Genomic DNA, 26,196 nt, shown 5'->3' on the forward strand with positions numbered 1-26,196 from the left:
GACCGCCCTTCCCATTAAATGGGGGTACGCTGCACCTCAACCAGCTGTCACTGCATGCTTCGTGCGCTCCTCATTGCTCCCTGATTAAAACAAGCATTTCTAGGCATTCCTTTATCAGAAATACTGATAGGCCCTACACAGGTAGAGTTATGGATCTGTTTTAAAGATTCACTATGTTCATATGCTTATGAGAAAACTATAAAGACCAACATTTCCCTCTTAAACATTTCCCGAATTAGCCTAATCAGCCAACAGAGGTCAGTGTTTCAAAAGGCTCCTGTCATACGTTGCTAGACCTCTGGTTTGTGGTCAGCACTACGGTCAGCACAGGTGTCAGTCACAAAAGGACAATGAATGCTGAATCCGTTAACGACAACTAACTTTTAACAAGTAGCAGGCTGGCCTTCTGCCAGGGTTCCGCCTCTGTTCATCAACAGCACTGTCTGATAGTGGGAGACTTATTAAAGCCCAGGATCGCGGGCAGCAAGCGCAAAAATCTAAGAGCGGACATTAAAAGAAGTGTTCCCATTATAAAGCTTGTCATCTACGGGATGGAGCCCCCTGACAGCTCCGTGCAGAGCCCCGACCTCGTGTCCTTAGAATTAACGGTGGAAAACGTCGAAAAAGTAAGTTGTCAAACTCATACAGTGCGCGACAGAGAAGTGGTTCGTTTTATACAGTAGGCTACCAACAATGACAGCTCTCATTAAGTCTGAAAGCAATTTGTTCATCTCAGTCAAGTCTTTCTAAATATCTCATCAGCATTGTGGTTTTATGCGTTGTGACAATGATATTTATTAGGCCTCCATATTATTTACCAAATAGCCCAAATAGGCTACACAGATGTAGGCCTATTGGTTGACAGTTTAAAAAATGCACAGACTAATTACAATGGAATTTGGACCTTTAACAAATAGGCTACAGAATAGCTTTTGAATTAATATTTCACAATGGGCAGTTCATTTGGAGTAAACTAGTTCAATGGGACATAGAGGGAAGGGGGCTGTTGTAATATGATATCAGTTACAAACATACTGTGCTAATTATAACCACCACCATGTGCTTGGGATTAGTTGCCATTAGCAACAGCACTCACTCATGCAGAGTTGGCCATCCTGTGTGCTTTGGAGGCTCCCCTCTTACATTCCTTATCAGTGGCAGTCATGCCTTCAAGGACACATTGTATGATAAGGACTCCGGTCACTTTTTAATTTCCCTCCCTATTGTAAATTAAAAGAATTGAATTGGAAATGTCCTCTCCTCCCTCCTCTAGGCCCTCCAGCAACTGTACTATGACCCGGACATGGAGCATAAGAATGTGGCCCAGAAGTGGCTGACTCAGGCCCAGACCTCCCGTCAGGCCTGGCAGTTCTGCTGGCCTCTGCTCAGTCCAGACAAGGTCCGCTCCACAGCCCCATCCTACAAACTCCCCTGTACTTTCTACAGACTCTGTTGTGTAGTAATCATTCCTTTCCTGCTTGTATTTCACTCCATGACGACACTCATAATAACCCTGTAGAACGCTATATTCTTGTTTTACTATTACACCATTGTCAAAACAGCTTCCTGAGATCCAGTTCTTTGGCGCCAGCACCCTTCACACCAAGATCTCCTGTCACTGGGCCGACCTCCCCACAGACCAACACCAGACACTGAGGATGCAGCTCCTTTCCCACATCTCCCACTTCTCCTCTGGGCCAAAGATGGTGCTGACCAGGCTGTGTGTGGCCCTGGCCTCCCTGGCCCTCCACACCATGCCCCAGGGTTGGCCCCAGGCTGTGGCTGACATGGTCAGGGTCTACCAGCCAGAGAAGGCTGGGGATCAGGGCGGAAGTCAGGGTGGGGTTGGGGTTGGTGGAGGAGGTGGGGCAGAGGAGGAAGTGAACGCCAACGCACACTGCCTGGCCCTGCTGGAGCTCCTCACCGTGCTGCCAGAAGAGTTCCAGAGCTACAGGCTGCCCCAGACCCGTCGTGCCCAGCTGAGAGAGGCCCTGGCTGGGGAGTGGACGGCGGTATGTCCCCTGCTGCGCCAGCTGCTCCAGAGACAGGAGGGCAACAGCCAGGTGAAGGAGCGGGCCCTACGGTGCTTGTCTAGCTGGGTGGGACTGGATGTTCCTCTGCATGGGGAGAGCGAGGGGCTGCTGCAGGACTGTTTTGCTGCTCTGTCAGACCCAGAGCTGTTTGACACTGCCGTGGAGACCATTGTCAGCTCTATATCCCAACCTGACTGCCAGAGGTGAGATAGACACACACACATTGACAGACAGGCAAACACACACACACACACATAGAGCACTTTGATAATGAGTTGTGTTGAGACGCATTGTATTGACTCAGCATACATTTGTGTGTGTGTGTGCGTGTGTTCAGATACACTGATGCTCTGGTGAACTTGATGCCCCTGGTGCTGGGTCTCCATGACCAGCTGAAAGCCGCAGCGAGGGACGGAGACATGGAGACCTCCCATGGCATCTGTCGCATCGCTGTTGCTCTGGGGGAAACACACTCCAGGTACACATACCTTTAGGTTAGGGCTTGGGCTATGTTACTAGATAGTTAGTTTGCTAACTATCTAACTAAAGTTTGCTGATACTTAGTTGAACATCTATGAACAGTCTGTGGTGTTAGTATTAAGTGATAACCAGTTTTCTTGGCTCATTATGGACCTGTTTCACCTCATCTCCCTGGGTGTGACTTTGTGGAACAGGACTCTTCTGGAACAGGTGGAACACTGGCAGGGATACCTGGCCCTAGTCAACATGATCCTGTTCTGTACTGGCATCCCCGGGCACTACCCAGTCAACGAGACCACCAGCTCCCTCACACTCACCTTCTGGTACACTCTGCAGGTATGTACCCTACACCCTAATCCTGGACACTATCCAGTAAACAAGACCACCAGCTCCTTCACCTTTTGGTACTCTGCAGCTATTGGTGAAGGGTTTGGGTTTGGGTTAGGGTTAGTGGTAAAACCTACAGTGCTGGAGAGGAAGTACCTCATCTGTACATTGTAGCATGGTCACTTTCTGATGTATACTTCCTGTGGTTCCAGGATGACATCCTGTCATTTGAGGAGGACAAGCAGGTAGTCTACCTGCAGGTCTACAGACCAGTCTACTTCCAGCTGGTGGATGTTCTGCTCCACAAGGCCCACTTCCCCTCAGAGCAGGACTATACTTCCTGGTCCTCAGATGACAAGGAGCAGTTCAGGATCTACAGGTAAACAGGAAGTCTACTTCTACAGAAGGGATGGGAGTTGTAGTCCTTGGAGAAGCTCTTTGATTTTCACTTGAGATTTTACATTATTTGACCCAAGATTTTGTTGTACGATGTATGTTATGCTTTATCTAACACTAGTTTCTAGTCAACAGATCTGTTGAATGTTTTTACCAAAGTATTCCATTTTGAATAGAGCAGAGTGCCCAGGGCACATTGTGATTATACTGCATGTGTGTTTTGTGTGGTAGAGTCGACATATCAGACACTCTGATGTATGTGTACGAGATCCTGGGGGCGGAGCTTCTCAGTAACCTCTATGATAGACTGGGACGACTGCTGATGGACACGGAGAGACCGAAAGCATGGCAGGTCAGTTCAACCACCAATTTACATAAATACAGTGATCACACAACGGGTCACACATACAAAGACATACACTACCGTTCAAAGGTTTGGGGTCACTTAGAAATGTCCTTGTTTTTGAAAGAAAAGCACACAAAAAATGTCCATTAAAATAATATCAAATTGATCAGAAATACAGTGTAGACATTGGTAATGTTGTAAATGACTATTGTAGCTGGAAACGGCTGATTTTGAATGGAATATATACATAGACGTACAGAGGCCCATTATCAGCAACCATCACTCCTGTGTTCCAATGGCATGTTGTGTTAGCTAATCCAAGTTTATAATTTTAAAAGGCTAATTGATCATTAGAAAACTCTTTTGCAATTATGTTAGGACAGCTGACAACTGTTGTTCTGATTAAAGAAGCAATAAAACTGGCCTTCTTTAGACTAGTTGAGTATCTGGAGCATCAGCATTTGTGGGTTTGATTACACGCTCAAAATGGCCAGAAACAAATAACTTTCTTCTGTAACTCGTCAGTCTATTCTTGTTCTGAGAAATGAAGGCTATTCCATGCGAGGAATTGCCAAGAAACTGAAGATCTCGTACAACGCTGTGCACTACTCCCTTCACAGAATAGAGCAAACTGTCTCTAACCAGAATAGAAAGAGGAGTGGGAGGCCCCGGTGCACAACTGAGCAAGAGGACAAGTACATTAGAGTGTCTAGTTTGAGAAACAGATGCCTCACAAGTCCTCAACTGGCAGCTTCATTAAATAGTACCCGCAAAACACCAGTCTCAACGTCAACAGTGAAGAGGTGACTCCGTAATGCTGGCGTTCTAGGCAGAGTTGCAAAGAAAACGCCATATCTCAGACTGGCCAATAAAAGATAAGATTAAGACGGGCGAAAGAACACTGGACACTGGACAGGAACTCTACCTAGAAGGCCAGCATCCCGGAGTCGCCTCTTCACTGTTGACGTTGAGACTGAGGGTTTTCTAATGATCAATTAGTCTTTTAAAATGATACACTTGGATTAGCTAACACAACGTGCCATTAGAACACAGGAGTGATGTTTGCTGATAATGGGCCTCTGTACACCTATGTAGATATTCCATAAAAAATCTGCAGTTTCCAGCTACAATAGTCATTTACAACATTAACAATGTCTACACTGTATTTCTGATCAATTTGATGTTATTTTAATGGGCAAAAACAAGGACATTTCTAAGTGACCCCAAACATTTGAACGGTAGTGTATGTATATATCCCAAAGCTATTTTGTCATGTTTCTTCCTGTGTGACTCTATCTCATCAAGCTACCTTCTCAGGAAAAAACTTCAAACTGTAACCAGTGCCTGCAACCTGGATCAGGTTGTCAGTCAACCTGGCAGTGTAGTTACAAACAGTACAGGAATTAAATCATCAAATCATCATGTATTGATCACATATTTACTAATGCTACAGATATTTGCTTTAAAGCAGTATCCAGATTCATAGTATGTAGTGATCACAATATAATAGCCATATCTAGGAAAACCAAAGTTCCAAAGTCTGGGCCTAATATATAAGAGGTCATACACAAAGTTTTGTAGTGATTCATATGTTGATGATGTAAAGAATATTTGCTGGTCTGTGGTGTGTAATGAGGAGCAACCAGATGCTGCACTTGACACATTTATGAAACTACAGTGCCTTGCGAAAGTATTCGGCCCCCTTGAACTTTGCGACCTTTTGCCACATTTCAGGCTTCAAACATAAAGATATAAAACTGTATTTTTTTGTGAAGAATCAACAACAAGTGGGACACAATCATGAAGTGGAACGACATTTATTGGATATTTCAAACTTTTTTAACAAATCAGAAACTGAAAAATTGGGCGTGCTCTTTAATGGAAGCCTCTCGAATATAATCCAGTTAGAATCAGGAATTCCCCAGGGTAGCGGTTTAGGCCTCTTGCTTTTTCAATTTTTACTAACAAAATGCCACTGACTTTGAGTAAAGCCAGAGTGTCTATGTATGCGGATGACTCAACACTATACACGTCAGCTACTACAGCGACTAAAATTACTGCAACACTCAACAAAGAGCTGCAGTAAGTTTCAGAGTGGGTGGCAAGGAATAAGTTAGCCCTAAATATTTTTACAACTAAAAGCATTGTATTTGGAACAAAACACTCACAAAACCCTAAACCTCAACTAAATCTTGTAATAGATCATGTGGAAATTGAGCAAGTTGAGATGACTAAACTGCTTGGAGTAACCCTAGATTGTAAACTGTCATGGTCAAACCATATTCATGCAGTACAAGCTAAGATGAGGAGAAGTCTGTCTATGATAAAGCGTTGCTCTGCCTTCTTAACAACACTATCAACAAGGCAGGTCCTACAGGCCCTAGTTTTGTCGCACCTTGACTACTGTTCAGTCGTGTGGTCAGGTGCCACAAAAAAGTACTTAGGAAAATTGCAATTGGCTCAGTGCTGCCCCGTGGATGTACACAGAGAGCTAATATTAATAATATGCATGTCAATCTCTTCTGGCTGAAAGTGGAGGAGAGATTGACTTTATCACTACTTTTATTTATAAGATGCATGTTCAATACACCGAGCAGTCTGTCTAAACTACTGGCACACAGCTCGGACACCCATACATACCCCACTGTCTGTCTAAACTACTGGCACACAGCTCGGACACCCATACATACCCCACTGTCTGTCTAAACTACTGGCACACAGCTCGGACACCCATACATACCCCACTGTCTGTCTAAACTACTGGCACACAGCTCGGACACCCATACATACCCCACAAAACATTCCACAAGAGGTCTCTTCACAGTCCCCAAGTCCAGAACAGACAATGGGAGGCACGTAGTAATAAACCCAGCAAAAATAGAAACGTCCTCTCTCTGTCAACTGCGTTTATTTAGAGCAAACAGCAAACTTAACTTCTTGATGCACCCATCCCGTTAGCGGGATCATTTTCGTCAACATCCGCTGAATTGCAAATTCAAATTAAATTACTAAAAATATAAGATTTTCATGAAATCACAAGTGCAATATAGCAAATCACAGCTTAGCTTGTTGTTAATCCACCTGGCATGTCAGATTTCAGTAAAGCTTTTCGGCGAAAGCATACCAGGCGTTTATGTAAGGCCATCTCTCTCAGTAGACAAAATATTACAAACAGCTAGCAGCCAAGTAGATTGGTCACGAAAGTCAGTAAAGCAATAAATTAAATCGCTTACCTTTAATGATCTTCGGATGTTTGCACTCACGAGACTCCCAGTTACACAATAAATGTTCATTTTGTTCCATAAAGATGATTTTATATCCAAAATTCCTCCATTTGGTTGGCACGTTATGTTCAGAAATCCACAGGCTCGAGCGGTCACGACATCGCAGATGAAAATTCCAAATAGTATCCGTAAAGTTCGTAGAAACATGTAAAACGTTTTCTATAATCAATCCTCAGGTTGTTTTTACAATATATAATCGATTATATATCAACCGGGACTGTAGCTTCTTCAATAGGAGAGAGAGAGAAATGTCTGCTCCAAGCTGTTGCGCATGCAAAACGCTGCTGGCACCCAGCCATCCACTGACGCAATGTGATCTTTCTCGCTCATTTTTCAAAATAAAAGCCTGAAACTATGTCTAAAGACTGTTCACACCATGGGTTAGCCATAGGACAATGAATCTGGTTGATATCCCTTTAAATGGAGCGAAGGCAGGCAATGGAACAGAGAACTTTCAGGAAAAACAGCACTTGCGGGTTGGATTTTCCTCAGGTTTTCGCCTGCAATATCAGTTCTGTTATACTCACAGACAATATTTTGACAGTTTTGGAAACTTTAGAGTGTTTTCTATCCTAATCTGACAATTATATGCATATTCTAGATTCTGGGCCTGAGAAATAGGCAGTTTAATTTGGGTACGTACATCAAAATACTGCCCTCTACACTCAACAGGTTTAACGTAAATATTTGTATGACCATAACAAGACTCAACAACTGAGACATAAACTGAACAAGTTCCACAGACATGTGACTAACATACATGGAATAATGTGTCCCTGAACAAAGGGGGGTCAAAATCAAAAATAACAGTCAGTATCCGGTGTGGCCACCAGCTGCATTAAGTACTGCAGTGCATCTCCTCCTCATGGACTGCACCAGATTTGCCAGTTCTTGATGTGAGATGTTACCCCACTCTTCCACCAAGGCACCTGCAAGTTCCCTGACATTTCTGGGGGGAATGGCCCTAGCCCTCACCGATCCAACAGGTCCCAGACGTGCTCAATGGGATTGAGATCCGGGCTCTTCGCTGGCCATGGCAGAACACTGACATTCCTGTCTTGCAGGAAATCATGTACAGAACGAGCAGTATGGCTGGTGGCATTGTCATGCTGGAGGTTCATGTAAGGATGAGCCTGCAAGAAGGGTACCACATGAGTGAGGAGGATGTCTTCCCTGTAATGCACAGCGTTGAGATTGCCTGCAATGACAACAAGCTCAGTTCGATGATGCTGTGACACACTGCCTCAGACCAAGATGAGCCCTCCACCTCCAAATCGATCCTGCTCCAGAGTACAGGCCTCGGTGTAACGCTCATTCCTTCAACGATAAACGCCAATCCGACCATCAACCCTGGTGAGACAAAACTCATCAGTGAAGAACACTTTTTGCCAGTCCTGTCTGGTCCAGCCACGATGGGTTTGTGCCCATAGGCGACGTTGTTGCTGGTGATGTCTGGTGAGGACCTGCCTTACAACAGGCCTACAAGCCCTCAGTCCAGCCTCTCTCAGCCTATTGCGGACAGTCTGAGCACTGATGGAGGGATTGTGCGTTCCTGGTGTAACTCGGGCAGTTGTTGTTGCCATCCTGTACCTGTCCCGCAGGTGTGATGTTCCGATCCTGTGCAGATGTTGTTACATGTGGTCTGCCACTGCGAGGACAATCAGCTGTCCGTCCTGTCTCCCTGTAGCGCTGTCTTAGTACGGACATTGCAATATATTGCCCTGGTCACATCTGCAGTCCTCATGCCTCGGTGCAGCATGCCCAAGGTACGTTCACGCAGATGAGCAGGGACCCTGGGCATCTTTTTTGTGTTTTTCAGAGTCAGTAGAAAGGCCTCTTTAGTGTCCTAAGTTTTCATAACTGGTAGTGTCTTAACCTTTCTGAGATATTCGGGACAGTAGCGTCCCACCCCGCCAACAGCCAGTGAAAGTGCAGGGCACCAAATTCAAAACAACAAAAATCTCATAATAAAAATTCCTCAAGCATACAAGTATTTACACCATTTTAAAGATAAAATTCTCGTTAATCCAGCCACAGTGTATGATTTCAAAAGGGCTTTACAGCACCACAAACGATTATGTCACGATTATGTCACAGAAAAACACATACATTTTTCCAGCCAAAGAGAGGAATCACAAAAAGCAGAAATATAGATCAAATTAATCACTAACCTTTCATCAGATGTCATGTTATGTTTTGTTTGATAAAGTGTATGTTTTTAACATAAATCTTCAATAATGTTCCAACCGGATAATTTTTTTCTGTAGAAAAGCTCTCACTTGACCACACGTCACAAGCTCGTGCCTCTCTGACACACTTCACAGTAGAAGCCTCAAACTCCCGTATGGGCTTGGGAGAGACAAAGGTTGAAAGTCATGCGTCCTCCGATACACAACCCAACCAAGCTTCGCATCCAACCCGGAAGCCAGCAGCACCAATGTGTCGGAGGAAACACTATGCACCTGGCAACCTTGGTTAGCGCGCACTGCGCCCACCCCGCCACAGGAGTCGATGGTGTGCGATGTGACAAGGATATCCCTACCGGCCAACCCCTCGCTAACCCGGACGACGCTAGGCCAATTGTGCGTCGCCCCACGGACCTCCCGGTCGCGGCCGGTTACGACAGAGCCTGGGCTCGAACCCAGGGTCTCTGGTGGCACAGCTGGCGCTGCAGTACAGTGCCCTTAACCACTGCGCTACCCGGGAGGCCCCATATTCTAGCTTTTTATGGCTGAGTAGCAGGCAGTTTACTCTGGGCACCTTATTCATCCAAGCTGCTCAATACTGCCCCCAGTCACCAAGAAGTTAACGACCGTTAAACAGCATGTTCATTAATTGTTTATGGTCCATTGAACAAGCATGGGAAACAGTGTTTAATAAAGCCTTTACAATGAAGATCTGTGAAGTTATTTGGATTTTTACGAATTATCTTTGAAAGACAGAGACATTTCTATTTTTGCTGAGTTTACATAGAGCCATGACTACATGGAACTCTATTCCACATCAAGTAACTGACGCAAGCAGTAAAAGTAAAATTAGATTTAAAATACAGATAAAAAAACACCTTATGGAACATCTGGGACTGTGAAACAATACAAATATAGGCACAGACACATGCATACACACACACAATAACATACGTCCACTATACATACCCATGGATTTAGTACTGTAGATATGTGGTAGTGGTGTAGTAGGGGCCTGAGGGCACACAGTGTGTTGTGAAATCTGTGAATGTATTGTAATGTTTTTAAAATTGTATAAATTGCCTTAATTTTGCTGGACCCCAGGAAGAGTAGCTTCTGCCTTGGCAGCAGCTAATGAGGATCCATAATAAATACAAATCTCACTCTCTAGCTTCCTCTTTCTGGGACATGTTTTCTATTTTTCTTTTGTTTTTTTCCAGGACACTGAGGCCCTTCTCTTTGGCTTCCAGGCTATAGCAGAGACCATAGACGTCAACTACTCTGATGTCATCCCAGGCCTCATCGGTCTGATCCCACGGATCAGTATAAGCAACATTCAGCTAGCTGACACCGTCATGTACACTATAGGTGCTAGCCAACATCTTAATCCAATTGTATTATAGTTTTCTTTGCTACCTTTCTGTTTGTTCTGGCCATCCCTCTTTTCCCTACAATCTCCTTTCCTGTCTTTCTCCCTTTCTCTATCTGTCTCTTTCCTTTATATCCCACCCCCTTTCTCTCGCTGTCTAGGTTCTCTAGCGGAGTGGCTGGCGGACCATCCGATGATGTTAGGCAATGTATTACCAATGGTGCTCCAGGGCTTGGTGAAGGCTGAGCTGTCCGTGTCCAGCGTGTCCACTCTGAAGAGAATTTGCAGAGAGTGTCGTCACGACCTTGCCCCTTACATCCATGAAATCATGACCGTGTCACAGGTCTCTGTGACAATAAGATTCACAAAGCATGTGGGGATAGATGCAGTGTACTGTAGCTCAAAATGTGGTGCATGGTAACTGTGCTGTCGTTCAATGTTGCTTTGGTTCTTTTTTTACACTCATGTCAAGCATTCTCTTCCTTTCACAGGACGTACTGGTCAAAGATATCCACAAGGTCAGTATAAATTCTTGGTCTTTGAAAAAAATTATCACGTTTTAGACTGTTGCTGCAGATTGTGTATTTTCTGTAAATATAGGGATGGAATTTAAAACTATATTTGTGAATCCATGTGTGTGTGCAGAGCAGCCAGTGCATGTGGCTGATGCAGGGCCTGGGCTTCCTACTCTCTGCCTTGCCAATGGAGGAGATCCTGGGCAGCCTGACCACCCTCCTCACCCCCCACATCCAGAGGCTAGACACCCTGGCACACCAGGAGGTAAGAACAAGGATATGATGCTTATACAGTGCACTTGGTCTATGCAACCACCTAAAAGATACATGTGTTGAGCACAGACTTACAATACAGTAAAATACCATGTAAATAGGTTTCCTTACTGTGTGTCTCTTTCCTGCCTGTTTTATCCTCCCACCCACTCTTACTGTAACCTTTGCTCCCAATGTATCTCTGTATTCAGTTTGTCTGGATCTAACCATCTCCCTCTCCCTTTTTGTAGCCCAGCCCCACTGCCAAGCTGTCTATCATCCACATCCTGGGTATGCTGTCCAGTCTGTTCACTACGCTGGACATCAGCAGGCAGGACGAGGGGTCAGAGGGCACCACCCCAGCTCAGGCCAGGCCCAACCCAGTGAGTCTCCTCCCAACGCTGTCTTCCTCACTTTATTTTGCCCTCTCTCTATCTTTCTACACTCTCCCACCTTCTCTCATTCCCTGCCTCTCTCTTTCGCCCTCTCTGTCTCAGAACCTCTCTCACCACCCATAACTACTGTCATCCTGTTTACTTTGTCTGTGCTCTGTCAGGTGGTGGTGGTCTTACAGCAGGTCTTCACATTGATCCAGACCATCCTCAGCAAGTGGCTCAGTGACTCAGAAGTGGTGGAGGTAAGTAATGTATTCTATATGTACATGAGAATGTTGAAACATTTAAATGGGTCTGTATGTCTATCTGAATATGTACTGTACATAGTCATACTGTCCTTCATTAGCCTGGAATCCGAAGTGAATATTGCTCCATTTCACGATTGTTTAACTTCTGAAGCACTAGTGAAACGAAGTGATATTCAGATTGGATTACAGACTAGATTCCCACTCTATCACAGCATGTCTTCTTCCGTAGGCAGTGTGTGGGGTGTTTGAGAGGTCCGTAAAGACCCTCCTCAATGACTTTGCTCCCATGGTACAACAGCTCAGTGAGATGCTGGGACAGATCTACAGCGCCTTCCCACAAGCCTCTGCTCTCGACCTCACACGCCAGGTGGGCCGAAACAGACCAACCATCCAAATCAGATTCAATGCTCGGGTCGGGGTGAATCCCATTTCAACTCAGAATAATTTACTACATTTCATTGAAAAGACCCCATATAAAACAATAGCTGAATGGATATAGTCACTGATAGCTTGCCTTACACTTTTTAAATGTGCCCACAATGATTTCTATGAATTACTGGATCTCTTTCATTCTAGATGGTCCACATATTTGCAGGTGAGAAAGATCATTTCAGCCCCATCCAGGCCCTTATTGAGCTGGTCACATCCACCACCCTCTCTATCTTCCAGCAAGGTAAGAGAAAGTAAATTGAGATTTGGTTCTCACATCATCTTCCAAGTACAGTTGAAGTCGAAAGTTTACATACACTTAGGTTGGAGTCATTAAAACTAGTTTTTCAACCACTCCACAAATTTCTTGTTAACAAACTATAGTTTTGGCAAGTTGGTTAGTTGGTTATCTATTTTGTGCATGACACAAGTCATTTTTCCAACAATTGTTTACAGACAGATTATTTTACTTATATTTCACTGTATCACAATTCCAGTGGGTCAGAAGTTTACATACACTAAGTTGACTGTGCCTTTAAAAAGCTTGGAAAATTGCAGAAAATGATATCATGGCTTTAGAAGCTTCTGATAGGCTAACTGACATAATTTGAGTCAATTAGAGGTGTACCTGTGGATGTATTTCAAGGCCTACCTTCAAACTCAGTGCCTCTTTGCTTTACATCATGGGAAAATCAAAAGAAATCAGCCAAGACCTCAGAAAAAAAATTGTAGACCTCCACAAGTCTGGTTCATCCTTGGGAGCAATTTCCAAACGCCTGAAGGTACCACGTTCATGTGTACAAACAATAGTACGCACGTATAAACACCGTGGGACCACGCAGCCAACATACCGCTTAGGAAGGAGACGCATTCTGTCTCCTAGAGATGAATGTACTTTGGTGTGAAAAGTGCAAATCAATCCCAGAACAACAGCAAAGGACCTTGTGAAGTTGCTGGAGGAAACAGGTACAAAAATATCTATATCCACAGTAAAAACGAGTCCTATATCAACATAACCTGAAAGGCCACTCAGCAAGGAAGAAGCAACTGCTCCAAAACCGCCATAAAAAAGCCAGACTACAGTTTGCAACTGCACATGGGGACAAAGATTTTACTTTTTGGAGAAATGTCCTCTGGTCTGATGAAACAAAAATAGAACTGTTTGGCCATAAAGACCCTCGTTATGTTTGGAGGAAAAAGGGGGAGGCTTGCAAGCCGAAGAAAACCATCCCAACCGTGAAGCACAGGGGTGGCAGCAACATGTTGTGGGGGTGCTTTGCTGTAGGATGGACTGGTGCACTTCACAAAATAGATGGCATCATGAGGTGGAAAATTATGTGGATATATTGAAGCAGCATCTCAAGACATCAGTCAAAGTTAAAGCTTGGTTGCAAACGGGTCTTCCAAATGGACAATGACCCCAAGCATACTTCCAAAGTTGTGGCAAAATGGCTTAAGGACAACAAAGTCAAGGCATTGGAGTGGCCATCACAAAACGCTGACCTCAATCCCAGCGTGTGCGAGCAAGGAGGCCTACAAATCTAACTCAGTTTACACCAGCTCTGTCAGGAGGAATGGGCCAAAATTCACTCAACTTATTGTGGGAAGCTTGTGGAAGGCTACTCGAAACGTTTGACCAAAGTTAAACCATTTAAAGGCAATGCTACCAAATACTAATTGAGTGTATGTAAACTTCTGACCCAGCTGGAATGTGATGAAAGAAATAAAAGCTGAAATAAATAATTATCTCTACTATTATTCTGACATATCACATTCTTAAAATAAAGTGATCCTAATTGACCTAAGACAGGGAATTCTTACTAAGATTAAATGTCAGTAATTGTAAAAAAATATATATATATTAAAGTATGTATTTTGCTAAGGTGTATGTAATATTCTGACTTCAAATGTATTTCCTATTTGACATCTTTATGTGTGTTCTCTATTCCATCTATTTTTCAGGCCCAAGGGAACATCCTGATATTGTTGAGTCATTCATGCAACTCCATGCCCAGGTCTGTCTTATTTTTGTAGTCCGCTTCTGTCTCAGAGATTACATTCTGGATAAATATTTGTGTATCTATGTGTGTGTATCTTTAGCATCGTTTATACCTGGCTCTAACATGTGTCCTTTGTCCTGATCAAGTCCACATTCCGATTGTACCCACGTTTTTGATAGGTGTATATGATCACAATCAGATCACAATGCATATTTCAATCATCTACACCTGTCAAATAATGTGGACACAATCAGAATGTGGACAAGATCAGGACAAAGGACGCATGTTACAACCAAGTAAAAAGGGGGCTTATGTGTGTGTTGTTGACTCCATAGGCCCTCAAAAGGAAGTCTGACCTCTACCTGTCTGACCATCAAGATGTAAAGGCTCTATTCTACTGCGGTGAGAGACTTTGCCATGTAACCCACACTGTAATTCCAAGTGCACTGTAATGTGGCAGGTGTATACAACTGGTTCTGCACCAACTCTTTTTCAGGGGTCCTGTCACTCAAGTTCCCGGAGACGCCTACAGCGAAGTCAGCCTGTATGTTCTTTGTAAGTTAAGTAGGTGCGATGATGACACATTACCAAGTAACTTTACCTCTTGTACTAACTCATGACTGGAAGTCATAACCAGGGGTGCACACTGCTGAGGGCCCAAAAAGGTTACACTTTTTTTTCTCACTGGAACATGAAAAAAATCCCTGCTAGGGAGAAATGCAGGTTTTAACTAATTAAACAACAAATAATATGATCTACATGATCAGTCTCTGTGTGTAAAATAAAAAGTGGTTAATGTGAACCTAACTCAGAGCTAAAAAATGTAAAGAAAGAAATCCAATGTTATTTGTTGCCTAGACTTTACTGCAAATGACACTCAAGTCTTGACAAAAAAAACAATCCACTAATATTGCAGTTACCATGACAGCCTTTATAATAGAACGCTTGTGACCACACATATAAATATTGCACTTGGGAAAAAAACACCTTATAGTAGAAATAGAATGAGACAAACAGGCATTCTAATTTTGCTCTAGACATCGATCAAGTGCACAAGGCTACACATTGTGATCAATGTGAAGACCCCCCCCCCCCACACACACACGTATTACTGTCAAGTTCAACACAACAAAAGCAATATCTTTGGGCTACACATTGTACCCTTTCTGCCTGTGGACATCTGTCCTACAATGTACCAGCAGAGCATGCTAACCCTTTGTTGGCATATTTGATCTCTTTCAGGCAGAGTACACCTGCCATACCCCTTTAATCCACTGACTGAAAAAGTGAGTGGTGTTCTTTTCACCTCTATGGTGGCATCCAGTTTAAGCCAGGCCCAGCTCCACTTCATCCCTGAATCCACTTGTTTAACAAGCAACACCTCATTTTCAGGGGCGGCAGGTAGCCTAGTGGGTAGTGTTGAACCGAAAGGTTGCTGGATCGAATCCCCGAGCTGACAAGGTAAAAATCTGTCTTTCTGCCCCTGAACAAGGCAATTAACCCCCTGTTTCCCGGTAGGCCATCATTGTAAATAAGAATTTGTTCTTAACTGACTTGCCTAGTTAAATAAATGTTAAATATATATATTTTTTATTATTCACCTAATTCTCTCATTCGGAAAATGAACCACATACTTTAGAGGGAAAACATCAGTTCACAGATAGTTCATTAGCTAGTTAACATTTCACACAGATTGCCAGGGTCCAGTAAGCAACTAACGCGTTATAACTTGAAGAACACCAAGGAGTCGTATACTATTTAATACTACAGCGAATTGGTTAGGTTATTAATGTTAGCTCATCTGATGTTGTAACGTTAGCTGTCTGACTATTAGCCAGCTAATTTCACACCATAAACTCAATTATTTGATCAGTTAAGTTGGCTAATGTTGCTCAACATTTCTCTGGCTAGCTAACGGAGAATTACATCCAGCTAGCAAGATACTTAATGCTAACAATACTTGTTCCACCACACTTTCCAAATGCCAGTAGTTTTTTGGTTATAGCTCATGAAATAGCTTCATCACCTTCTCACCCCGTTTCCGTGATCAGGCTTCTCACCTACCTCTTCGTTATCATTCAGGAGACGAGCAAACTGCCTTTCCTATGGAGGTACATTTGTAAATGTACCTCCATAATTTCCACTCTCCCGCTGTCTTTCCAGAGCGCAGGCTGATGATGTAACTAGCAAATTGGTTATCTTTTCTCTCTTCAGTCGCATGCTGCATTCTGTTATGTGAACGATTGGTTGAGCCTCGTCCTACAACCAGTAGTGATCCAAAGCCTCCTCCCAAACTGTTCTCAGATTTATACAAAGCACGTAGGTCACCTATTTTTGATTAAAAAGGGTGAATATCCCCAAAAGGTGACTATTTTGCATCCCTGCACAACTCCTGTTTATTCTGCACCCTCCTGTCATAATGTGGCTGTTCCATACATCCTTCCTCCGTACCTCCCCATCAGATGGAGTTGGTCTGTCATTGTGGAGACATCCCTCCTATTGGTCAGGTGCTACAGAGGGACGGGAAGCTTCTCGTCCACACCATCCTGGAGGTAACCAACTGGTATCTCTGTTAGTGTGTGGGAAAGAAATACCCTCACGAGTAGGACAAGACTGCAGTCAGTGACTCAGTCCTCCAGACCAGTGGTTCCCAACCAGGGATTCTAGGACCCCTGTACTTGGACTATCCACAAGGGGTACTTGAGAAGACTCATGAGACCATAGGCTTACCGGTAAAATGCAAATGAGGGGGTACACCGGGCAGTCAAATTCAGTTGGTAGTACAGCAACTGAAATAGGTTGGGAACCACTACTCTAAGCACAATAGTGGCCATTGAATGGGTATAATTATGTTTCAGTCAGTGCTCACCCTTGGGCTTCTTGTTACAACTTCCTCTCCCTCTGTGTCATCACCAGATTGTTGGAAGTCAGTCTCTCTGCTGTCTGACGGAGCACTTCTCTGAGGTGCTTTTCTGTCTGAACAGACATTGCCCTGTGCTGCTGGCCCAGTGGTTAAAGGAAGGACTACGTGTCCCAGGGTTCCCCTCTGCCCAGGTCTCCATGGAGCAGAAGGACACCTTCAGCCAGCAACTCCTCAGGTAGCCTACACATCCATTCATACACTCATTTGGCGTTCCAGGTTCTTTGTAGTCACACTGCTCTGACCTTCCGATCTCACCGTGACAGATGAATTTGTCTCTGGAACAATATCATTATGTAGCAGTCCTCCAAGATGTGCAAACAGCTATGTACATGTTTGAACTCTTTTCTGATCTATTCAGACAAATCTATCTCATTCACCCTATTTTTCCCAGGGAACAGACAAACAAGCGGCGTGTTAAGGAGATCGTGAAGGAGTTCTCGCTGTTGTGTCGAGGTATGCAGGGCACTACTGGCTACTCAGCAGATTACTAGTGTGGCTGCAGTACTCGCCTTGTCTGAACCAAGACCTCCTGAGACCCAAGACCTGTTCAGGGAAACCCAGAGGATTGGAGTCCCCCGACAAGGACTTTGTGTGAATTGTATCAACTTTATGCTGGCGGTGCACTCACATGGCTGCAGTAGTGTGTATTCTGTGGGGGGTTGAAGTTCCAAGGTAAAACTGTCCGTGTTAATGTCATGGGATGTTACTATTGTTATGGCTGTGTGAAGAAAGGCATCATGGTTTCTTCAGAAAAGTGATTTACAGTTGTTTGTCTGATCAAGTTATATCCTGCTCTGGACTCTATGGCGTAGGCAGAACAGAGGGAAGAAAACTCTAATCCGGCCCAAAGAGAGCAGTGACAACATTGGGTCATGGTGGGTGATGTGCGTGATACAAACCAACAACTGTTTTGAAGGGTGATACTATCCAATATATTTTTTTTAAAGCCAATTTTCACCCAGGTATTTAGTGGGATCTGAGTTATGATCATGTTATAAGCATGTCATGATCATGTTAAGATTGTGTTATAAGGATGTTTTAAGAAAGTTGTAGGGATGTTTAGAAAGAAAATAATAAACAGATCTGAGTCTCTGCAGCTGCTCGGGCAGGCTGACTCTATTGGTGTACTCGTTTATTATCATGACATTCTGTTGGATTCTATGGTAGTTCAGATACATATTATCAAAATATAGAAAGTCCACCAGGCCTCTCTCTCTGTTATGTAGGAAACGATACACCGTGATGAGAGGACTTGATATATTCAACTATTTTAGATATTATATTAGTGGAGGTATATGTCTAAAGACAGGACTTTTTTCCTGAACATGTGACCTGACCAGTAGAAACTCCAGGCCCTGGTCAGGTCACATGGTCAGATAAAAAAAATGCTGGCCCTAATGATAATTCTAAAACATCTCAGGACATCCACGACAGAAATATAAGACAGACATTGTACAGAGACAACCAGGCCCTCACTCGAAGGCTGTGTTCGTTTTTAATCAATGACATCACTTTAGTGGGACAGCTGCTCGCAGGCTGGTGGTGGTTGGAGCTGTCCTCTGTAAAAAAGGTGGAATTGATAAGTGAGGAGTTTGTTCGTAGTGATGGTTGGTGCTGTGGTGCACTGAGTTACAGTGGAGTGGTAAAGGGGGGTTTATGAGGGGTTCAAGGTGATGTCTCCCCGATCCCCTCTACTTTAGTCCTCCTCCCATTTCACTACCGTATCCTGGTAAAGAGATTCAACACTGACTTGGACTCCTGAAGGAAGAACACAACAACAAGGAAGTTCTTTATTTGACATAATCAAGCAGCAAACCTGTGACTGGCAAAATGAAAAAGAACAATGACAAGATGGGTTTTGTTCACGAACCTTGGTGCAGCGTGTCTTACTGAAAACATTCCAGAAACGCAGAGTCTCGTCTCCCGCCCCCGTCACAATGGCCTCTCCGTCTGGTGACACAGCCTTGAGGAGAGGGAACAGAAAGAGTTGAATATCGAGTTTGAGGTTGTACTTTCTACTAGGGTTGCAAAATTCTAGGAACTGTCAAAAAATTCCCTGGTTTTACAGATATCCTGGTTGGAGGGTTCCAGATTTCCTGCTTATTCTGCGAATCCTCCAACCAGGATTTCAGGAAAACCAGGGAATTTAATGAAAGTCCCAGGAATTTTGCAACCCTACTTTCTACATATGCCATACTGAGGAAGGCGGCAAATTGGTGGTGGTGGTGGTGATGATGATTTGCTGTGTTATTCAACATTACAGACACCCAACTACTCCCCTCCACCAGTCTCACCAAGTAGAGAACTCTGTAGGAGTGTCCCGTCAGCTTGGCCACCTGGTTCAGAGACGGGTACTTCCACACCAGGATTTGGTTCTGAGAGTAGCCATGGGTGCTCACCTGAAACACATGATAGAGTGTACACCCATTCACTACTTATGAACACCGACCTGACTAATATAATTTACGATCAAAACACTGTCAACTAATACAAGTATTTGTTGGAGCAATTGAGTGTGCAATCCTTACTTCACTATTAAAATATTTATTTCAGCCTAGTGTTCCATGAAAAGTTGTGCGACGTTTGACTACATAATTCTACTCTGTGATGAAAGAAAATAACTTAGGACCGGATACGCAGGAAAGCTGATGCTTCGGGAGCAGGTATTAAGTAAGTAGTGCCTCACCAGCTCATTGGCGTGCTTGGACCAGGCCAGGTTGCAGACCTGGGAGCCTGTGTCAGTGCTCTGCAGGGGCTGGCCTGTCAAGGTGTTCCAGAAGCGTAGACAGCGGTCGGCCGTTCCTCCTCCAGACACCAGCAGCCCATGCTGGTGGGGTGACCAGGCGATGGCCTTCACTGCAGCCAGGTGGTCACTGTACTGCTGCATCGGGAGCAGGCTGGAGCTGTTCCACACCAGCAGCTGAGGATAAGGGAGGGTGTGTTCAGAATCACAAATGTTGTCCAAATGTTTTGAAGTAGAGTTACGGATCCCGTTCAGTATTGTAAATGTTGCGACAAGTCGAGATGAACTGAATGCAAAGGGGAGTGTGGGGGGGTAGATTCACAGTGTTGAGAGATTGTCTGAAAGTGTTTGAAAACAAACATCTGTGTTGTATTATTGGAGAAAATCATGTAGTACCTACCCGCTGTCTCACTAAGTTTTTCCCTACTGAACAGGAGCCAGTGATGTGGATATGACCCTGAAGTGGTCCTGCTCACCTTGTTGTCGTTGCCCCCAGAGGCCAGGTGCTGGTGGTCGGGGGACCACTTGAGGCCACACACCTCCTGCCTGTGGCCCTGGAGCCTCCTCTCAGCGGACGGAGGGGTGCGAACGTCCCTCTGGAGGATCACACGGTCCCTGCTGCCTGAAGACAGCTGTTCTCCATTCCACGCCAGTGCTCCTGGAGAGTGGGACAGAGAGAGTACATTCTCCATGTTACAGTCCCATTCCGTCTGGTATTACCTAAGCAATTATATGTTTTATTTCTTTTTTATCCAATAGACAGGCCGTGTCCAGAATCTGTCTTGCCTACTACTTACTAAAACTACATACTGTGTAATAATTGTACTACATACTAATTAGAACGTACGGTTTAGTAAGAATGTACGCAGTAAGAAAAACAATTAACATACCAGGCTTACCAATACAGAGAATGTCATCTAACGTGCAATTCTGCGTCATTCGTTAATTTTGGTACAGTGTCCCCTATATGACTACCAGCTGTTAATCAACTGTTGTCAAACACACATGGGTCTGAAAATACTATTCTCTTCCTCCATAACATGCAACAAATTCATACGGTACTCAATGAAAATCTAAAGGAGTATGACATCCTGGCATTTAAAGCGTATTTTTGTAGTACTATAAAACATTCTATAAAACATACCTAATCATCCTTCTATTTACGCAAGTACGGATATCAAATAATAGATCTTGTCACACACATATACAAAAACATATCAAACCGACACCTAAATCGACATGCATCACTGACCGACACGAGCCGAGTGGCCTTCCAGACTGGTCAGCTTTCTCCCTCCAGCTGCGTCCCAGATCTGAACATAGCCCTTATGGGTTCCCACAGCAACGAGGCTCCCCTGAGAGGATGGACACAACCCAGGCCAGTGAGTGACTAGATGTAAGGTAGATGATACATGTCTTGTTAAGGGTGTCAGTCTTCCTTTATGAACACTAAATGTCCCAGTTGTTTTCCTCATAAAAGTATTTATCAACAGAATGATCACAGATATTGAGCAGGGCTGTAAACTCACCCTTTCATTCCAACACACTGATGTCACAGAGTCCCCATCCACTGACAGGTCACACAGTCTTGTCACCTTCAGGGTTAAATACATGGATAGAAAATAAGCAATAATAGAGGTTTGTGTCCTCTTCTCCAGTCTCCCCTGGCCCCTCCCTCACTCTCCCCTGGCCCCTCCCTCCCTCTCCCCTGGCCCCTCCCTCCCTCTCCCCTGGCCCCTCCCTCCCTCTCCCCTGGCCCCTCCCTCCCTCTCCCCTGGCCCCTCCCTCCCTCTCCCCTGGCCCCTCCCGCACTCTCCCCTGGCCCCTTCCTCACTCTCCCCTGGCCCCTCCGGCACTCTCCCCTGGCCCCTCCCTCACTCTCCCCTGGCCCCTCCCTCACTCTCCCCTGGCCCCTCCCTCACTCTCCCCTGGCCCCTCCCTCACTCTCCCCTGGCCCCTCCCTCACTCTCACCTGGCCCCTCCCTCACTCTCACCTGGCCCCTCCCTCACTCTCACCTGGCCCCTCCCTCACTCTCACCTGGCTGGTGCAGGCGCTCCACAGGTACACACAGGCCCCCAGGCCCACAGACAGCAGGTTGCCAGCGGACCAGTCTACCAGGTTGAGGTAGAAGTCATCCTGCAGCTCAGGGGCATCGAGCACTTTGAAGGGGATCTTGGAGATCTTACGGGCTGGCTTCCGAGGAGAACGAAGGAGCTTGTGACTACACAAACATGGGAGTGAGGGAGGGGTAAGTTCCAGCGATATAAACTTCCATAGCATATGGACCTCTAAAAATATTGGTGTGTATTGTATTTTTGCTTTAGCAGACATGTATAGTGGATGGATGTAACATACAGTAACTGTATAGTGGATGGATGTAACATACAGTAACTGTGTAGTGGATGGGATGTAACATACAGTAACTGTATAGTGGATGGATGTAACATACAGTAACTGTATAGTGGATGGATGTAACATACAGTAACTGTATAGTGGATGGATGTAACATACAGTAACTGTATAGTGGATGGATGTAACATACAGTAACTGTATAGTGGATGGATGTAACATACAGTAACTGTATAGTGGATGGATGTAACATACAGTAACTGTATAGTGGATGGATGTAACATACAGTAACTGTATAGTGGATGGATGTAACATACAGTAACTGTATAGTGGATGGATGTAACATACAGTAACTGTGCCTGTATAGTGAATGGATAGAAAACCCAACATCACACTTAAAGCCAGTGAAGGCTAGAATCCGTATTTGGTGAAACTTCCATGTCCGTTTGGGATATTGCAACAACAAAGAAGTTACTTCAAACACCCCCCCCCCCAACTCGTAGATTGTTGCACGTGGGATAGAACAGCAGAAAATATATACAGTTATTTTTTACAACGTCCACGCTGCCGGACACACCTCTCCTCGGTTTCATCAACAAAACAATAACAAAGGGTCTGGGGCCAACAGTTGTGCTGTTTCACCAAATGCAGATTCTTGCTTTAAAGGGACATTTAAAAAAAAATCTGCTTCATATTCATCATCTTCAGCACCGCCATATGTGAAAATGCTGGAGATAATGAATATGAAGTTGAAAAATTGTGAAATGTCCCTTTAAGGCCAGTGGTTGTCACTAGTCCATAGAGTGGACTCATCAGTACCTCTTGTTGCTGAGTGGGGAGAGCGAGTATGGCGAGACTTCATTGCCACTGTCAAAAGGCACTCTCTTAGTGTGGACTGTGTACTATGGAGGAATAATTCAAATCAGAATGTTAATTGTGAGGATAGTTTGCCTCGCTGTTTATCGGTGGTTTTGTGCTGGGGCTCAGGGGTTTCTCTCTCTCTCCGTCTCTCACCCTGAAGAGGCTGTGTGTGTCCTGGGAGAAGACGGTGTGGCGGCGGTCGTCAGTGTGGAGGTCAGGAACGCTCTCTATCCCCGCCCCCAGCAACTCGTTCCTCAGCAGGGCAGCATATGCCACAGTGTCTTTCCCCGTGTCTGACCCAGCATCCTTCGACCTGTGGTTCTGGTTGGGAGATTGACAGTTCTCCTATGTAGAATGAGCGAGTAAATATGGGGTTGAAAATGATATTGCCAAAGTTGTGAAAACCAATGCACGTGTGCAAAACAGACATATCAATGAGTACGTGAGAGAGAGACGGTGGCTGAGAGAGTATATCATTTGTGGTACACGATTGGAGGAAATGTGTGTTGCTTACGTTGGCATAGTGGAAGTTGATACACCAGTTGCTTCCAACACGGGTAGGAATGAATCGGTCCCCAGATTTGACACTGAGAGGACTGCAGGTCGCACCTCCAGACTGAAATGGTTAGACAAACAAAGCGTGTCAACATGTGCAATAGGCAAAACATTTGGTTGAATGCACTACTACACAAAGCTTTTCGCTCTCCATACATGACAACCGTCCAGATTGGTTCAAAATGGATTACTTGTTAGTATCTATTCAAACACATCTGTTTCTGTTCTCTCCCCAATCCTCTTGCAGGCAGTTTTGTTTTTAATACCAGAGATACAGCTGATCGCCTTACTCACCTTAGCCAGCTGGCCCTCTGGTAGGTTCTGATGGTTGATTTGCTTCAGCAGCCTTCTCTCATATTCCTGGTCCATTTTACAAGAGCACCACCACTACCAGCAACTCTGTCCAGTCCCCCCCCCCCTCCCCCCTCCCCCCTACACGTCACTGGCCTCCCATCCCTGGAGGAAATAAAATGTCAGAGTAGAGGTGTAAGACAGTTATCCTGGTTGTAGAGGTGTAAGACAGTTATCCTGGTTAGTGGTCAACCACACTACTGACACAAATTAAAAGTAGCAAGGAAAGCTGCCCTGACTGCACACCAGGAAGCTGCACTGATTGACTAGTTAGCTCCTGCAAGAAAGCCAGATTACTAGCCACATTTCGACTGGTAAATTAGAGAATAACTATGGTGACGTTTCAGGGTAAAATAAATATCGTCGCTGTCCAAGAACTCTGCAAAAAATGTGTGCTGATGTCAATCACACCGTTGTCATGGTATCACCCCCCTACAAACAAACTCTGGCTGCTAGCAGCAATAATCAGCTGACGACACAATAAAAGAAAGGTCTTTCTTACTACTGGTTAGCGCAAGTAAAAAGCAGACGTATCGCCATGTTTATTTCTGGACAGACCACCCATAGCCTTTAAAATGCCTCAATCGCCCACGAGTTTGTTGACGTTTTCCCAATAACAAGGAAAATTGCTGATTTTTGTCCTGAAGATACCAACACCATTAAATTGCCATCGCAACCACTGAGTCAATGATTTTTATAACTAAACCTTGCATTGGTCTATCTGTGACTGAGCTATAAAGATCGCAACTCTTGGGTGTTGTTTATGTCTGAATCAAGATGGCGACGATCAGCTGGACTGCAATAGACGCAGAGCTCAACAGCGACACGTGGCGTATGTTATAGGCACTGAGGTAGGTTATGAGAAATTGTTCATGAAAAGAAAAACATGGGAATGCACACAAAATATTTAAAGTGTGGTAGTCTATTGCAAAAAGTAAACCATCATAATGATTTCACTAAACCAACATATCCTCATCCTGACACCCCCTTCTTTCTCCTGATTTATTTTATTTAACCTTCATCATAGTCAAGGATTTCAGTTTGGTGTAAATGTATTTGTAGTTTTTCAAATTCCCATAGGTTGGGGGCACATTCCCTCAGGGTTTTAGGCAGCTTTATTGCATAAGCAAGAGGAGGCTCAACAAGTGCATGCACAGATTTAGAAAGGAAGTGGTGCATTAGTGCCCCCACCCTCGGTGTTCAGACTGAACTCCACTCCCTCTGGGGAGGAGATGTTGAACTTCTGGAGCAGGGTGGTGAAGAAGAGGAAGAGCTCCATCCGGGCCAGTTGTTCCCTCGACACACCCTCTTCCCTAGAGTAACACACAAAAACAAGTTCAGTTTTTCTTATTCCATCTTGCTCTGAGGGCAGCTCTGCTTAGGGTGATTGGTTGGAATTAATATGATTGGTTGGAATGAGATGGAATAAGGAAAACTCCAATCTGCATACAAAACGTGCTGCTGTATCCAATGGATTGTGTCTATGAGGCCCAGGTCTATGTGTGCAATTGTATCAGCAACATGCATATATCTTTCAGTGCCTGAATCTTTACTGGACGCATATTATTAAGACATATTGCTGGACTAAAACACACTTTCAATAGAGACTCTCCATTGAGTGTGGTTTTTAGTCCAGAAGAAGGGTTAATGTATAAGTACCTGCAGCAAAGGGAATGAAAGCCTCCTTCCGCACAAACTTACCATCAGCCACCAGGACGTTTTCAGGTTCGAAGCTGTCTGGCATTTTCCATTCATTCTGATCAGCCAATACAGAGGAGAGGAGGAACACCACCATAGTCCCCTTCACACCAAATACAGCAGGACCGTATCATAATCATCCTCATCATGATCATTAGTATATGGGAAGTTTCTCCCATTCTTCTCTGCATATCCACTCATGGTCTGTCAGGATGGATGGTAGCGTCACTGCACAGCTATTTTCAGGTCTCTCCAGAGATGTTCGATCAGGTTCAAGTCCTGGCTCTAGCTTAGCCACTCAAGAACATTCAGAGACTTATCCTGAAGCCACTCATGCGTTGTCTTGGCTGTGTGCTTAGGGTCGTTGTCCTGTTGGAAGGTGAACCTTCACCCCAGTCTGAGGTTCTGAGCACTCTGGAGCAGGTTTTCATCAAGGATCTCTCTGTACTTTGCTC

General features: G+C 44.5%; 2 protein-coding genes across 8 annotated transcripts; one reads left to right on the forward strand and one right to left on the reverse strand.

Moving 5' to 3' along the window:
- The first annotated feature begins 286 nt into the window (after positions 1 to 286).
- On the forward strand, positions 287 to 18,302 carry LOC109874547 (importin-13). 4 transcript variants are annotated; one of them, XM_020466513.2, is made up of 21 exons: positions 289 to 626; positions 1,274 to 1,399; positions 1,563 to 2,236; positions 2,371 to 2,511; positions 2,708 to 2,849; positions 3,053 to 3,219; positions 3,468 to 3,588; positions 10,273 to 10,420; positions 10,583 to 10,764; positions 10,913 to 10,939; positions 11,067 to 11,201; positions 11,440 to 11,571; positions 11,745 to 11,825; positions 12,061 to 12,198; positions 12,408 to 12,504; positions 14,223 to 14,275; positions 14,596 to 14,662; positions 14,757 to 14,815; positions 16,723 to 16,812; positions 17,177 to 17,358; positions 17,575 to 18,302. In XM_020466513.2, exons 1-21 carry the CDS (start codon positions 552 to 554, stop codon positions 17,672 to 17,674), a joined length of 2,937 nt encoding a protein of 978 aa, XP_020322102.1. In that variant the 5' UTR covers positions 289 to 551; the 3' UTR covers positions 17,675 to 18,302. The 4 variants fall into 4 exon arrangements, with proteins under 4 accessions (XP_020322106.1, XP_020322102.1, XP_020322104.1 ...); XM_020466515.2 differs by having other exon boundaries at positions 12,130 to 12,198; XM_020466516.2 differs by lacking the exon at positions 16,723 to 16,812.
- On the reverse strand, positions 18,268 to 24,843 carry fzr1b (fizzy/cell division cycle 20 related 1b). Of its 4 annotated transcripts, none has more exons than XM_031810773.1 (13): positions 24,546 to 24,843; positions 23,987 to 24,148; positions 23,652 to 23,753; positions 23,291 to 23,458; positions 23,096 to 23,178; positions 21,965 to 22,148; positions 21,456 to 21,521; positions 21,179 to 21,281; positions 20,403 to 20,584; positions 19,870 to 20,103; positions 19,478 to 19,582; positions 19,054 to 19,146; positions 18,268 to 18,941 (listed from the first exon to the last, which is right to left on the reverse strand). In XM_031810773.1, the coding sequence occupies exons 2-13, from the start codon at positions 24,059 to 24,061 to the stop codon at positions 18,900 to 18,902; spliced, it is 1,437 nt and encodes a 478-aa protein (XP_031666633.1). In that variant the 5' UTR covers positions 24,062 to 24,148; positions 24,546 to 24,843; the 3' UTR covers positions 18,268 to 18,899. The 4 variants fall into 4 exon arrangements, with proteins under 4 accessions (XP_031666633.1, XP_031666632.1, XP_020322108.1 ...); XM_031810772.1 differs by having other exon boundaries at positions 23,291 to 23,482; XM_020466519.2 differs by having other exon boundaries at positions 23,987 to 24,843.
- Positions 24,844 to 26,196: the final 1,353 nt, after the last annotated feature.

The sequence above is a fragment of the Oncorhynchus kisutch genome, linkage group LG30 (assembly GCF_002021735.2).
Source record: "Oncorhynchus kisutch isolate 150728-3 linkage group LG30, Okis_V2, whole genome shotgun sequence".
NCBI lineage: Eukaryota > Metazoa > Chordata > Actinopteri > Salmoniformes > Salmonidae > Oncorhynchus > Oncorhynchus kisutch.

What these genes read in the sequence shown, in the direction of transcription:
- LOC109874547 (XM_020466513.2), top strand. Translation starts at nt 552, where the DNA reads ATGGAGCCCCCTGACAGCTCCGTGCAGAGCCCCGACCTCGTGTCCTTA. An exon ending in CCTTCTGGTACACTCTGCAG is followed by an intron (nt 2,850 to 3,052) that starts GTATGTACCCTA and finishes CTGTGGTTCCAG; the next exon opens with GATGACATCCTGTCATTTGA. An exon ending in TCGTCCACACCATCCTGGAG is followed by an intron (nt 16,813 to 17,176) that starts GTAACCAACTGG and finishes TGTCATCACCAG; the next exon opens with ATTGTTGGAAGTCAGTCTCT.
- fzr1b (XM_031810774.1), bottom strand. Translation starts at nt 22,666, where the DNA reads ATGTTGGGTTTTCTATCCATTCACTATACAGGCACAGTTACTGTATGT. An exon ending in CCAAGCACGCCAATGAGCTG is followed by an intron (nt 19,583 to 19,869) that starts GTGAGGCACTAC and finishes CATGTGTTTCAG; the next exon opens with GTGAGCACCCATGGCTACTC. An exon ending in GTAAGACACGCTGCACCAAG is followed by an intron (nt 18,942 to 19,053) that starts GTTCGTGAACAA and finishes TTCTTCCTTCAG; the next exon opens with GAGTCCAAGTCAGTGTTGAA.